The sequence below is a fragment of the Calypte anna genome, chromosome 3, assembly GCF_003957555.1.
Source record: "Calypte anna isolate BGI_N300 chromosome 3, bCalAnn1_v1.p, whole genome shotgun sequence".
Taxonomy (NCBI): Eukaryota; Metazoa; Chordata; class Aves; order Apodiformes; family Trochilidae; genus Calypte; species Calypte anna.
This window is the reverse complement of record NC_044246.1, coordinates 14,704,862-14,717,638: the sequence shown is the minus strand read 5'-3', so window position 1 is coordinate 14,717,638 and position 12,777 is coordinate 14,704,862. Positions and strand designations below refer to the sequence as shown.

Genomic DNA, 12,777 nt, shown 5'->3' with positions numbered 1-12,777 from the left:
CAAAATATAGACAACACTTAACTACTTTTAAAGAAGAAACTAAGTGTCTGCCTTTGTTCTTGCCAGTCCACTGCCCCTTAAACTTCTGTAAGAACCCCCTTGTCATTTGTGGGTGCTTTATTGAAAAAAAGGATATTCAGTATTGCTTCACAAACATGCTGCATAGAATTTTTTGTGGCTTTTGCTAATGAGGGTGTTCTTTGACTCTTTTTAAGTACATATATCTCAATCCCATCCACTGAGGAAGGGAGGGGAAAGGTTCTTGGTTTTAATTCATCCTTAGAAATTACAAAATTGAGGAATAATGTTTAGGTTTCAAATATCTCTTACAAGAGGAGGATAATCTCCATATACAGAAAAGCAAAGAGAATACAACATTTGCCAGATGTGGTTTTTGAGAGTTTCATACTTACAGGTAAATCACATTTCCGATGCTTTAGATCTTTTTTCTGTGAGACAAGTATGGAAACTGGAGGCTGTTCACTATGTCATTTAGTGTCCTTCCTGAAAGGCTGGATGTTCATAAGAAAGACTGTTGAATGAGTCCTTGAGACCTATTTTTTTCCTTTTTCTTATTTTTAACAATTTTGTCAATAATTCAGTGCTTTTTTCCCCCACATATTATGAATAACTAGGACTGGGAATTCCCATTTTCCTTATTTGCTTTTTGTTATTATTAACAGTTCTGATACATTTATCAAATAGAGTTCAGCTAAGAAGACATTATAATCTATTTACCAGTCCTTTTTTTCTTTTCTTTTATAAAGGTACTTTTCCAAACAATCTTTGGTTCAGGTTTAAAGCAGGCAATGCCACATGCCAAATAAATCAGATCACTTATTGACTTTCAAATAAATTTAAAATAAATGAGTAAGTGCAATATATTAACGTTAGTGAGATTGTTATTTTAAGACTGTAAGTCTGCTATTGGCCTTAGGATAATAAGAATAGAGATGCTGAAGTTTGAGGTCACAGAAACAGTGAAGACATTGAATATAATTCCAAAAGAAAGAGCTAAATTTTAAAAGGATTAAGAAGAGAGAATAAAGGACTGGAAAATTTAAGCAGTTTTATTTATTGTGTATTTTACTTGTCACTCAAATACTTTTTCATACTTAGGTTGCTGCTTTGGGACTGTGATGATCGGAGCTACAGTTACTACATTGAGGTTTCAACAAATCAGCAGCAGTGGACTATGGTGGCTGATCGCACAAAAATTTCCTGCAAGTGAGTTTAATCTTTTCCACTTAACTTGCTTAAAGTCACAATTGAAAATTTTTTATTTGGGTTTTGGTTTTTGGGTTGGTTGGTTTGGTTTTGGTTTTTTGTTCATTTGGGGTTTTGGGTTGTTTTTTTTTTTGGTTGGTTGGTTTTGTTTTGCGTGTGTATTGTTGTTGTTTTCTGCTTTTATATTTTTGCTCAGTACTTATGTAGGTCACTTTTTTTCTGTGAAAATAATTTTCATTGCATAACCTGCAGATAACTAACTTTAGACCCTTGCAAATATCAGGAATGGATGCTCTCCATCAGCTTTTCTGTTGCTGGGTATGCTGACAAAACGCATTCTTCTAGTATGGTAGAGTAATTCAGGGTAGATAGCTTTCTTAAACAATTTGATAGTTCTAATTACAAGTAAAGAATTAATAAGATACCTGTTAGGGGACTGAAATACAGGCTGTAAATTTACCCATTACATATCCAGAAACTAGATGCGCTCAGCATTCACTCAGTGTTGATAGGATATGATCTCCTAGCTGATCATAAGGAAGCTCAGACTTAAAAAAATATTATTTCCTTCCTTTTCCCAGAGTTAGTTTACTGTAAGATGCTTTCTTTCCTGGGACAAAATTGAAGTCCTCTGCTCATAAGGGGACAGCCCCACCTGCCTGTATTTGTGCTAACCAAAGAAAAATTTGTTTTACAATTTCAGAGATGTATCTCATAGAATCATGGAATTTTCAGGGTTGGGACCTTCAAGTTAATCTAGTTCCAAATCCCCTGCCATAGGCAGAGACACCTCCCACTAGATCAGGTTGCTCAGAGCCCTGTCCAACCTGACCTTAAAAGCTTCCAGGGGTGGGGCTTCCACCACCTCTCTGGGCAGACTGTTCTAGTGTCTCACCGCCCTCATGGTGAAGAACTTCCTAATATCTAAATCCATTCCCTCTAGTCCTGTCACCACCTGACATCCTAAAAATTCCCTCAACAGCTTTCTTGTAGGCCCCCTTCAGATACTGGGAGGCTACAATAAGATCTCCTCAGAGGCTTCTCCTCTCCAGACTGAATAACCCCAACTCTCTCAGTCTGGCCTCGTAGGAGAGGTGCTCCATCCTCATGGCCCTTCTCTGGACACACTCCAGCACATCCATGTCCCTCCTGTAAAAGGGGCTCCAGAGCTGGATGCAGTACTCCAGGTGGGGTCTCACAAGAGCAGAGCAGAAGGGGAGAATCACTTCCCTGACCTGCTGGCCACACTTCTCTTGATGCAGCCAAAGATCTGGTCGGCTTTCTGGGCTGCAGGTGTACACTGACAGCTCATGTTGAACTTCTCATCCACCAACACTCCCAAGTCCTTTTCCTCAGGGCTGCCCTCAAGCCAGTCACTGCCCAGCCTGTATCAGTGTTTGGGATTGCTTCGACCCAGATGCAGGGCCTTGCACTTGGTCTTGTTGAACTTTGTGAGGTGGGCATGGGCCCAGCTCTCCAGCCTGTCAAGGTCCCTCTGGATGGCATCCCTTCCCTTCAGCATGTCAGCTGCACCACACGGCTTGGTGTCATCAGCAAACTTGCTGAGGGTGCACTCAATGCCACTGTCCATGTTACTGAAAGAGATGTTGAACAGAACTTCACAGAAGGCCACAAGTTTAGTCAGGCATGATTTGCCCTTGGTGAAGCTGTGTTAATTACACACAGACACCAGACTCTTCATTATTATTCTGCTCCAGTAGTGCCACCAGGAGGATCTGCTCCATGATCTTACAGGACACAGAGGTGAGACTGACCAGGCTGTAGTTCCCTGGATCTTCCTGCTTTTTCTTTTGAAAATAGGGATTTTTTTTTTCCCCTTTTCCAGTCAGGGGGGACTTCACCAGACTGCCATGACTTTTGGAATATAATAGGCAGCAGTTTAGCAACCACATCTGCCAGTTCCCTCAGTACCCGGGGTTGTATCCAGGAGTTGTACACCTTCAGGTTCTTCAGATGGTCACAAACCTGATCTTCACTTAAATTGGCAGTTCTTCTTTCCAGTCCTTGCCATAGTCATCTGTGACTTCAGGAGTGTTGCTGATGCCCTTGCCAGTGAAGAATGAGGTAAAGGACTCATTGAGAACCTCAGCCTTTTCCGTATCACTTGTAACTTGTTCACCTGTTTCCTTTCTGAGGTGGCCCACACCTTCCCTAGGCTTCCTTTTGCTGTTAATATACTTATGAAATTTTTGCTATTTCCCTTGATCTCCTTGGCTTGATTTAGTTCTAACTGAGCTTTGGCTTTTCTAAGTAGGTCTCTTGCTCAGTTTGTCATAGCAGTTTGTCATATCAGGCAAGAGAGTTATTCAGTTCTTTCTAGCAACACTGCTGTTACACATTTTTCTAACATTTATATTCCATTTATATTCCATCTCTTAACAAGTAGTGCAGTTCAAACATATTACAATGTCATCCAGAGGTATTGGTGGGAGAGACCTTGCAGTGTTGTTTCACTGTCTGTAAAGGACAGGGTATTGATGAGCAGAAAACCCATGTTCTGCCTGCAGGTTTGGGGAAAAAGAGAAAAGGAGATTGACTCATTGTCAAAGGCATCTCAGTGTAATAGATAAAATTCATCTTTTGGTTTGCCTCTAGCAGTGGGAGCACTAGAAGGCTGAAACCACACACACACAAAAAAAAGTCTTTTTGCACTTCTTGTACATTTTGGTACTAATAGCCTAAAGCAGTCAAAAAGAGCACTTGCTTAAGTATGCACAGTGCATAGGGAACTGCTGATTGACTGCCCCGTTCAAGTGTCTATTCACCATGTTCAAACAACACTACTTTTTTAAAGTCTTAACGTTGAGCAAGAAAGCTGCCTTCTCATGGTATACTTTCAAGATCTCAATTCAAAACATAGGTGCTCTGGAAGTTGTCAAAGCCATGGCTGCAAGGACTGTTTTCATGTGGATTAGAGAACTGTATTTTGTCTAACTTCTTGCTATGACAGACGTGCATCCAGCTAGCAAAATCCCAGTCTTTAATCTTGAAGTTGTCAGATTTAGTATTTTACCGTTTTCTGCAACTATCTGCTTGAAGGAAATACAAAGATGCTGTATTAAGGTAGATGTGGTACAGTTTGTCTGGTTTACCTTCATTGTGTAATGGTAAAAATACTGATGCTGGATACAAGAGATGATTTTTTTTTTTTTTTTTTTTTTTTTTTTTTTTTTTTTTTAATTTTTATTATTTTGTTTCCCTGTCTCTGTCCTTCCTTGTTTCTGGAATGCCTTGGTATTTTATGCTACCAGTGTGGCTCCAACAGAGAGAAAACTACCTCTAAATGCCATTTAGTTTAGTGATTCAGGCACTCCCCAAAGAAAAGCAAGAATCAAGCTTCTGCATTGTGCCTGCATATGGCTCATCATCAGGTTTAGGTAGACAGTTAAAGATTTCTACAATGAGCAATAGCATAAGAGGGTGGAAGCAACAGTACCTTCATCTCTTCATTCTCCACGTGGTTATGAATGCTGTACCTGCTCTCACCAGAAAGAAACAAAACAAATTTTGCTAATGTGGTCAGATTTTGCAACTATTTTTCATCTCAGCCAAATACTACTACTTTTTTTTTTTTTTTTAATGAATACTTTGACATCCCAGGCTGAAGAGGACTAATCATTGGTAAAAAAATTTTCATCACTTAGGCTTTATGTGTCTTTGTTTACAAAAATGAGAAGCGTATATGTCCTTGCATAGGGCTGTGATTGCCTCTTTGACTACAAGTACCTCTTAGAGCAACAGTCAACTAGAAATCATTATACATGGATTTATGTGAGGCTGAAATACTAATTCTTCCCAAAAAAATGTATAGTCCAAATTGCACCTGTTTCTCTTACAAATTTTGGAACTGTGAGTGCAGTGTAGGCGGTTAATAAGGTCTTGAAATCCTAGGTTTACCCTTTCTGGCATTACTTCCATGTTGAATATACTGCAGTAAAATCCAAAAAAATAATTCACATGCTTTTCTGTGAAGGATATGTTGCAATACCAAATGAAAGTGGGTGGAGTTAAAACTTGGGAGAATTTCTCACAGGGGACCACATTTAAAGGGACAGAATACTTGTAATGAGAAAATTTACTTTGCTAGTAAGATCTGAGGAGATGTTATAGTAGCCTTTCAGTACCTGAAGTGACATACAGGAAAGCAGGGGAGGGACTTTTTATGAAGGCATGTAGAGATAGGACAAGGGGTAATGGCTTTAAAGTGGGAGAGGTTACATTTAGGTTAGACGTCAGATGAAATTTGTCACTGTGATGGTAATGAAACTCTGGAATAGGTTGCCCAAGGAAGTTGTGGATGCCTCCTCCCTGGAAGTGTTCAAAGCCAGGTAGTATGGGACTTAGAGCAACCTGGTCTAGTGGGAGGTGTCACTGCCCTTGCAGGGGATTGGAATTAGATGATCCTTAAGATCCCTTCCTACCTAAACTATTCTATGATTCTGTGACAATGTTCTCTATTCACTTTCCTGACTTCAGAGACCTGTGTGTAAGAGTTGTTTCGTTTGGGTTTTGCTGTCTGGCTTTCTATCTAGCCAGTTTTTCAGTGGAATTACTGTCCTTTGTAAAACTCATTAGCTCACTGCTTTGCAAGTGTCCTGTGAGGTCTCCAAATCATTTTGCTGAATCTCTGGCATAAGGGGGTGGGATTAACTATAAAGGTAGCAAACACGGACCTCAGTAGACACCTTTGATGATGGTTAGTGGCAAGCAAAATTATGAATAAGAAAATTAAACTATGTTTGAATTGTATTTATTGGTTTTGGCAGCCTGCTGACTTCTGAACTTCCCCTTTAAACTAGCAGTGTGCTGCTTTGAGTTGTTTTAAAAGTATTTTTAATGCAGTATTTTGTGTAAATTAATAATTTAATGCTCAAAGCCAGGAACTGACAGGCTGCTCTTAGCCCTCTCCCAGATTTAAAAAGCTGAAGACAGAAACTGGATGTTTGCTGTCCTCACAGGGGAAGCTTGTGTATCTTCCCTAAGTGGGAGGCAATTAATGCATACTGGTTGTGTAATTGTCAATTTTCAAATGCTCTATGGAGGCTATTTTTTTTTTTTTCCTTTTCTAGAGTAAGCTGTTTTTCTCTACACAGTATGACAGTAATGAAAAACAGTCATGTACAATTCTATTTTTTAAAACATTTATGATAAGTGGGCTTGAGTATTAGTGTTGAGCAATAGAGACCTGCACTTGTTAGAAGAATTTGCTGACAAAGAGTCTGAAAGTCAAATGAAAAACAGAAGATAGCAAAGGCCAGTAAGAGTCAGACCTCAGAGTTAATGGCACTTTTGATAAAATAAGCCCTGTAAAGAAGAATATGAAACAGGCTCTCATGACAGTTATAAACTCAGTACCATTTTTTAAAGTTCTCCTGCATAGTTATTGTGGAATGGATCTGATCTGTTGGCAGCAAACGTACCATGTTCAATTCCCCAGCAGGAAAAGGGCCTAATACTCTTACAGAATTTGGGAGACAGTAAGTATTATTTATTGATGGGGTGTTTCTAAAGCAGGTGGTATCTACTGTCTGCATGGCTGGTTTGGGAGAGTTTTACAATTTTCTTGCAGAGAAGATAACTTCATATTCATAACCTTTATGACATAATGCATTAGATCTTTTTTTTTTTTCTGATGGACTCATTGTTTGTTAATACAAGTATACTGCTGTTATGATATTTAAAAACTTCCAAGCTTAATTTTTCCTTTCCATTGCTTATTATCTTTCTATTATATAACAGCTATTTTAAATCCTAAATTCCCAGCTCAGTTTCCCTCAATTTTTTTTTTGTCTGAATGTAATCAGTACTTTCACATGAAAAGCCCTTTGGGCTATGGATGCAAGATTCATTAACAAAATTTATTAGCAGCCTTCTAATTGGTATTCCAATAATAATTTTCAACTTTGTGGCTTATTACTCTTGTCCAGTGTTTCATATTTTGATCCTATGATGTGTATTTCCAGTTTTCAGCCACTCCTGTATTTTGCGTGATAAATCACAGGTGAAGAAAACTTACATCGAGGTCATACACTTAACAATTCTAAACCACTCTTCAGATGTACAGGAAAGTGTTTTCCATGTTATCTATGGACTAAGTGAGAAAATACGACATTACACATGTTTAGTGGAAAACTCAGTTTTGGATTATTCTTTCTGGCTATATGTTTGTGATAACAGGCTAATCTCTATAATGATGTGATTATTTCTTTTACTGTAGTGGTAGTATTTGAAGTGTGTGAATACCTTTCCTCATGAGTGCATGTGGTATGTTATGTACTCGTGTATGTAGTTCCTTATATTTGGACAAAAACATAGCAGCTTTTTCCTGCTATAGTTCCTCCACTTTATGATGCCATTTCTAGAATCTAGTCATATTAATTTTCATTCATTCTGCTCTTTACCCATTTTAATTGGACTGTTCTCTCTCATAATAAAACCTCTTGAACATTTCTCAGCCCTCTTGCCTTTATGCTTATGTTGCTTCCTGTTGCTTCACATCAGTATTTCATGCATCTTCTGAACTGTAAATACCTAGAGAGACAAAAATAACATTTTTATTGATTGTGGTTTAATCCTTAATTCTGTCTCATGTCTGAGCTCCCAAGTGGTAGGGTAGAACAGGATAAAAAGAACTGCTCTTGTATCTGCGATGTCAAACAGGGAGTTTAGACCAGACTTCATCCTATGAAGCAAATTTCATAACAACTTAGTGAAATCCAGATGCCACCTCCTCCAGTTGCCGAACTCAATGCAGCCACATTCATAAAACACAATGATGAAAAATATATTCAAGAAAGATATCTAGGAAATTGCTGCGTTGTTAAGCTCAACTTAAGTTTCTTGTCACAAAAATAGAGGGTATTCATTAATCTGTTTATTATACTGCCAGTAATGCCTACTGTAGCAAGTCAGACAGATATAAAGGATCATTTTGTGTAATTACTGAGCTTAAAAGCCCTGAACAAGAGAGACATTGAAGTACATATTTCATCTTATGTTTACATGCTCTCATTTTGAAGGATTTTAACACGGTGAACGAAGAAAGAGGATTGAGCTTGGTCTATTAAGCATGAAGAGTTAAGATTTCACAGAGAGAAACCAACATTGTATTCCATTTCACAGTATTAGGAGTCCTTAAGAAGCATAGAAACTCTGCATCTGACATTTCATGTGCTAGCTTATATTTCAGCTGAGTTTAGTTTGATTGAAGAAAATTCTAGCTTCTTTTAAATTGTTTCTTAACAGTGATTCCAGATCACAAGAATGTTTTCCAGTTCTTATTTTGTCTTTTCTTTTTTCCACTTCTGTCTTTAGTCCCTTGCAGTTGCTTTTCAACCATGGAACTTTTAAATGACCCTTGAGCAGAGAGGCAAGGACTTGGGAACTGCTGTGTCTTAGTCTCCCTTTAAAATTTTTTCCATATGCTTACTTCACTGCAGCTCTGCATGAGCCGTGTGCATTTTTGCTTTGCCTCATTTTGCCATTTGGCTGGTGCATTCTCAGCTCCTCTTCATGCACATTACTGTGAGGAGAGTGAAGAAAACATCACAATAACTCATGACTGCAGTTTGGATGTTTGCTCAGTTCTGCCTCAGAGAAATTAAGCAATGTCAAATAATACCTGTAATATGAGTACCCGTTTGGTTTGGGTATTAAATTTTTCTCCTGTGCCACTGAAGAGTTGAATGTTTCTTTGGAGGCCAGTAAAAATATTTCAAGGTAATAATATAAGTAGGTATTGTGTATATATAGACTATGGAATTTCATTGTGCTTATTTCAGCCATGGATATGCTCTTAGGAAGTGTAAGAAAACTTCCCCTTAGATTTACTCCTCATTCAAGTTTATTCTGTTGTTCATCTTTACTGAAGTGTATCTTGCCCCTCTCAGATATTTTTAAATTCTACCATTCTCTTCTGTGATTGATTGCTTATACAGGCTCAGAATACTTAAATATTCCTCCCTGTAAACAATTGCATCCCAGTTTGACCTACAGCATTAAGCAATTCTGGAAAACCCTGTTGTTTTAAGAGGTCTTTGCCAACTATTGCCAAATCTGCTTAATGTAACAGAAATCCTAATTTTCTTACAAGGATGACAATACTACTCTCTTGCATCCTGTTAAGCAAAGTGATTTTTATTTTTTCAATCATCACGGGAGCAAATTTGCAGCTTCTGGGTAAGGACTCAACAATGTGGATTACTGCTTTTATATTACTAAAGGATCATATGGCAGTAGTAGATTTGATTGCCTTCACCAAGTCATAATCTCTATTTTGAAAATGTCTGCATGCACGTGCACACCTGCATGTGTGGGGGCACCCACACACGTGCACACTCAGCATCTTTATAGATAAAGAGGGTTATTCAAATTGTAAGTCTCTCTTGTGAAACTGGTCTATTTAACTGCCTGAGATAAGAAAGGATTGCATAATACATGAACTGTTGCTTTACAGTTATGTTTATTTACATTGAAAATCACTGTTGCATAAGACCTTATATCCCAATGCACAGAAGATGCCCAGATGTTCACGGACTAAATGATAAATTACTATTTTGCTTGTAGCCCTTTCTTACAGCCATTAAGTATAACAACTGTTGAAATCTCCTTGTATAGTCAAGAGGCCAGTCAGATGCACTTCTAGGGATGTGCCCTCATTAGCTTGTTGATATTCAGGATCTCATTTCATTAAAACTCTGAAAAGTAGATATTTGCTCTTCCTGGCCAAAACAGGGATGGGCTTTTGTGTTACAAACATCCTGCAATGAGATATGTGCAGCCATTGAATTATTCACAGTAATGTTTTCACAGGTACAGACTTTATATATGAATCAAAAAGTTGAAGAATTATTATATCTTTTGGGTTCATCTTTTGGAGATTTCTACACTATATGATATGTGGTGTATTTTTTTAGAATAGTGCCCTGTCAGCTTGTTTCATATATTTAAAGGCATGACGCTTCCATTCTGCTCTTTGCTTTTTTGTCACGCTGAGTTCCCACAGTAAAAAATTTTTTTCTCGGTATCAGTACTGAACATCGTATTACCTAATTTCATTCCATTATTTTTCTTGTATCCCTGTGAATCAGTTTTTCTTTCTTAGTGGGTTTCATGCATTTCAGCTATGTATTTATACATTCTGCCATTTTCTTTTTGCCTTGGTTGCTACTTAGTTTTGCCTGGCTTTATTTAGTGCTCTTTCATCATGAATCAGTTTTCGTCTGCTTTTAAAATTATATTATTGAATTCTACCCAGCTTTTTGACCATAATTTTTTAAGGTATGGAGTTAGAATTTAAATACTAAAATTTAGTTTATCAGAAACTATTGGGAGAGGAGCTATATTTTTTGCTCTGTAACAAAGTAACAGATGCAGAAATTGCTTTTGGTGTTTTTTTCTACTTAGTTCACTTTAGTCTCACGCCTAAAATAAGTGCAGCCATAGATGCAGGTTCAGGTTTTTTTCTAGGCAAGCTTCAGTCTGAGGTCACAAGGCTGTATTTTCTGACCTTAAGGTTAATAGATAATTCAGTGTGGTAGGAGAAAGGGTTACAGTTTTCCTCCCTTCCATTAGCAAACCTCAGTATGTTTGTATTGCTGTTATGAGGAGGGTACATCCTGTTTTGGATTTTTTTTACTGTTTTATTCTTAGAAGCTGTGGTTCAATTTACTGCATTCCTTGGAGGTTTGATGTGTCAATTAGATGTTATCGACAGTAATAGAAGGGTGGTTGCTATAAAAGTGAAATTTTGATGAGCTGGCCATGAAATCACACCCAAGAAAATATGAGAGAAGCATGATAAATGCAGTCTTAGTCTACATGCTACAAAGGAATTGATTAATAGAGAGCATGATTCTGTCTTATATCTCTAAAAATATTGTTTATATATTTGCTGTTAATCAACTGTTCCACTGGTGTGAAAAGTTACATAATAAAAATAGCTTAAAGTCTGTTTTAGGATTATGGGGGGAGTTGAAAACATCTCACTAGTTGTATTACTGGGTATGCTAATGGGTTGGATGGCTTTTCATATCTTTGCTGTCTACGTGAACATCAAGACCAGTAACTGTTGTTAATGAGTAAGCACAACAAAACCAGTTCAATCTCTAGGAGTATGCAAGCTTGTCATCTTGGTTTATGTGTAGATATGTGAGATGAACTCATGAGTCAAGTTACTCAAGTTCACAGCCTTTGTTTCACCACCAATGCCACCACCAAGGATATATCTATAGATATTACATGCACAGTTCTTGCTGTGGCATAGAAATCTGTTTCATGGCATTTTGCGAGACAGTTGCCAGCAAATGTCTAATAATTTAATTTGGTGCCAGATTTAAAAATATAAACTGTATTTCTGTACATACAGTAAGATAGTCTGTTGCAACTGAAAAAATGTGTGGGGAAGCTAATTCACACAAGTACACAGCTTATGCAGTACAAAAATTCTGCTGGTTGCCTACGTTTTCATGGGGAAATATTTGAAAATTTGTTGCTACATTGAGTTAGAAAAATAATTCTTACCATCAGCTTTATCATTGCTTAATTCGAGTATATTGTAACATTTTCTTTATTTAATATTTTTCTAAAACAGCAAGTGAGACTGTGACAGCGAGGGTTACTATAAAGGAGTCTTTTACATTAGAAGCTTTATAAAGATGTCATAAAGTCAGTATAGACTTCATTAAATATATTTTATGTCAGAATTTTATTCTAATAGGTCTGCTTTATCAAGCCCACCTTTGGCTTCTAAAGTAAATCCTGTGCAATAAAATGTTTATAGCAATTCAGCAAAGTAGTCTTACAGCAGGTATTTTCTTTGAATTGGTGGGAGGGACTAGTCATAGAGCAAAAATAACTACAAATTTTGTTCCAATGCTTTCGGGATTATGTGTTCCTTTAGAATATATGTGTTCCTGTTACATTTATAATAAAAACTTTTGAGGGGCCTCTTCCCAAAAGGTGGGAATACATATTTTTACTTGTTGATAAAGCCATTATGTAATAAATATTGTGACAGGTGTTATGTGGCATTTATTAGTCTCACACTTATTCTGGAATCTCATTTTATTTCTCTTTTATATTCTCTTCCGTTAGTACTTCAAGATCTTTTGGTTGGTTGGTTGGTTTTTTCCTTAGTTTGTATAAGGTGGATTTCCTATCTTACCAGTTGACTATAGCATAAATATAACCAACAGGCATTATTAGGTGAGTTTTGCCTCTGTCTCCGAGAGCTGCAGAGAGAAAGTTGTTACTTCTAGCTTGAATCTTCCACGGTTCCTTAGAAGTACCACATTTGACAGGTTACCTCTTGAAAGAGTGCTGTCATGGCTAGAAATGCATTTAATTTGACTTTAATTTAAAAACCAAAAATGTGGATGACTTGATTCCTCACAGTATTTTCTTTCCCATGCTTTGTCTTCCCCCTCAGTGGCTTGGGTGGTTGGATGGAAAAGTCCTGGCTCAGCCAGCTGCCCAGTTTGGCTTCTGTGCTTTGTGGGTCTGACTCTGAATTAGTATGTTGAATTACAG

The 12,777-nt window shown here is 37.4% G+C and overlaps 1 protein-coding gene across 3 annotated transcripts in view; it reads left to right on the top strand.

Annotated features, from left to right (window-relative positions):
* BTBD9 (BTB domain containing 9) overlaps positions 1 to 12,777 on the top strand; it is a 116,534-nt gene that overhangs the window by 85,455 nt on the left and 18,302 nt on the right. For all 3 annotated transcript variants that reach the window (XM_030446788.1, XM_030446789.1, XM_030446790.1), the window contains exon 10: positions 1,120 to 1,227. In XM_030446788.1, the coding sequence (XP_030302648.1) occupies positions 1,120 to 1,227 (108 nt within the window). The remainder of the gene's footprint in view (positions 1 to 1,119; positions 1,228 to 12,777) is intronic.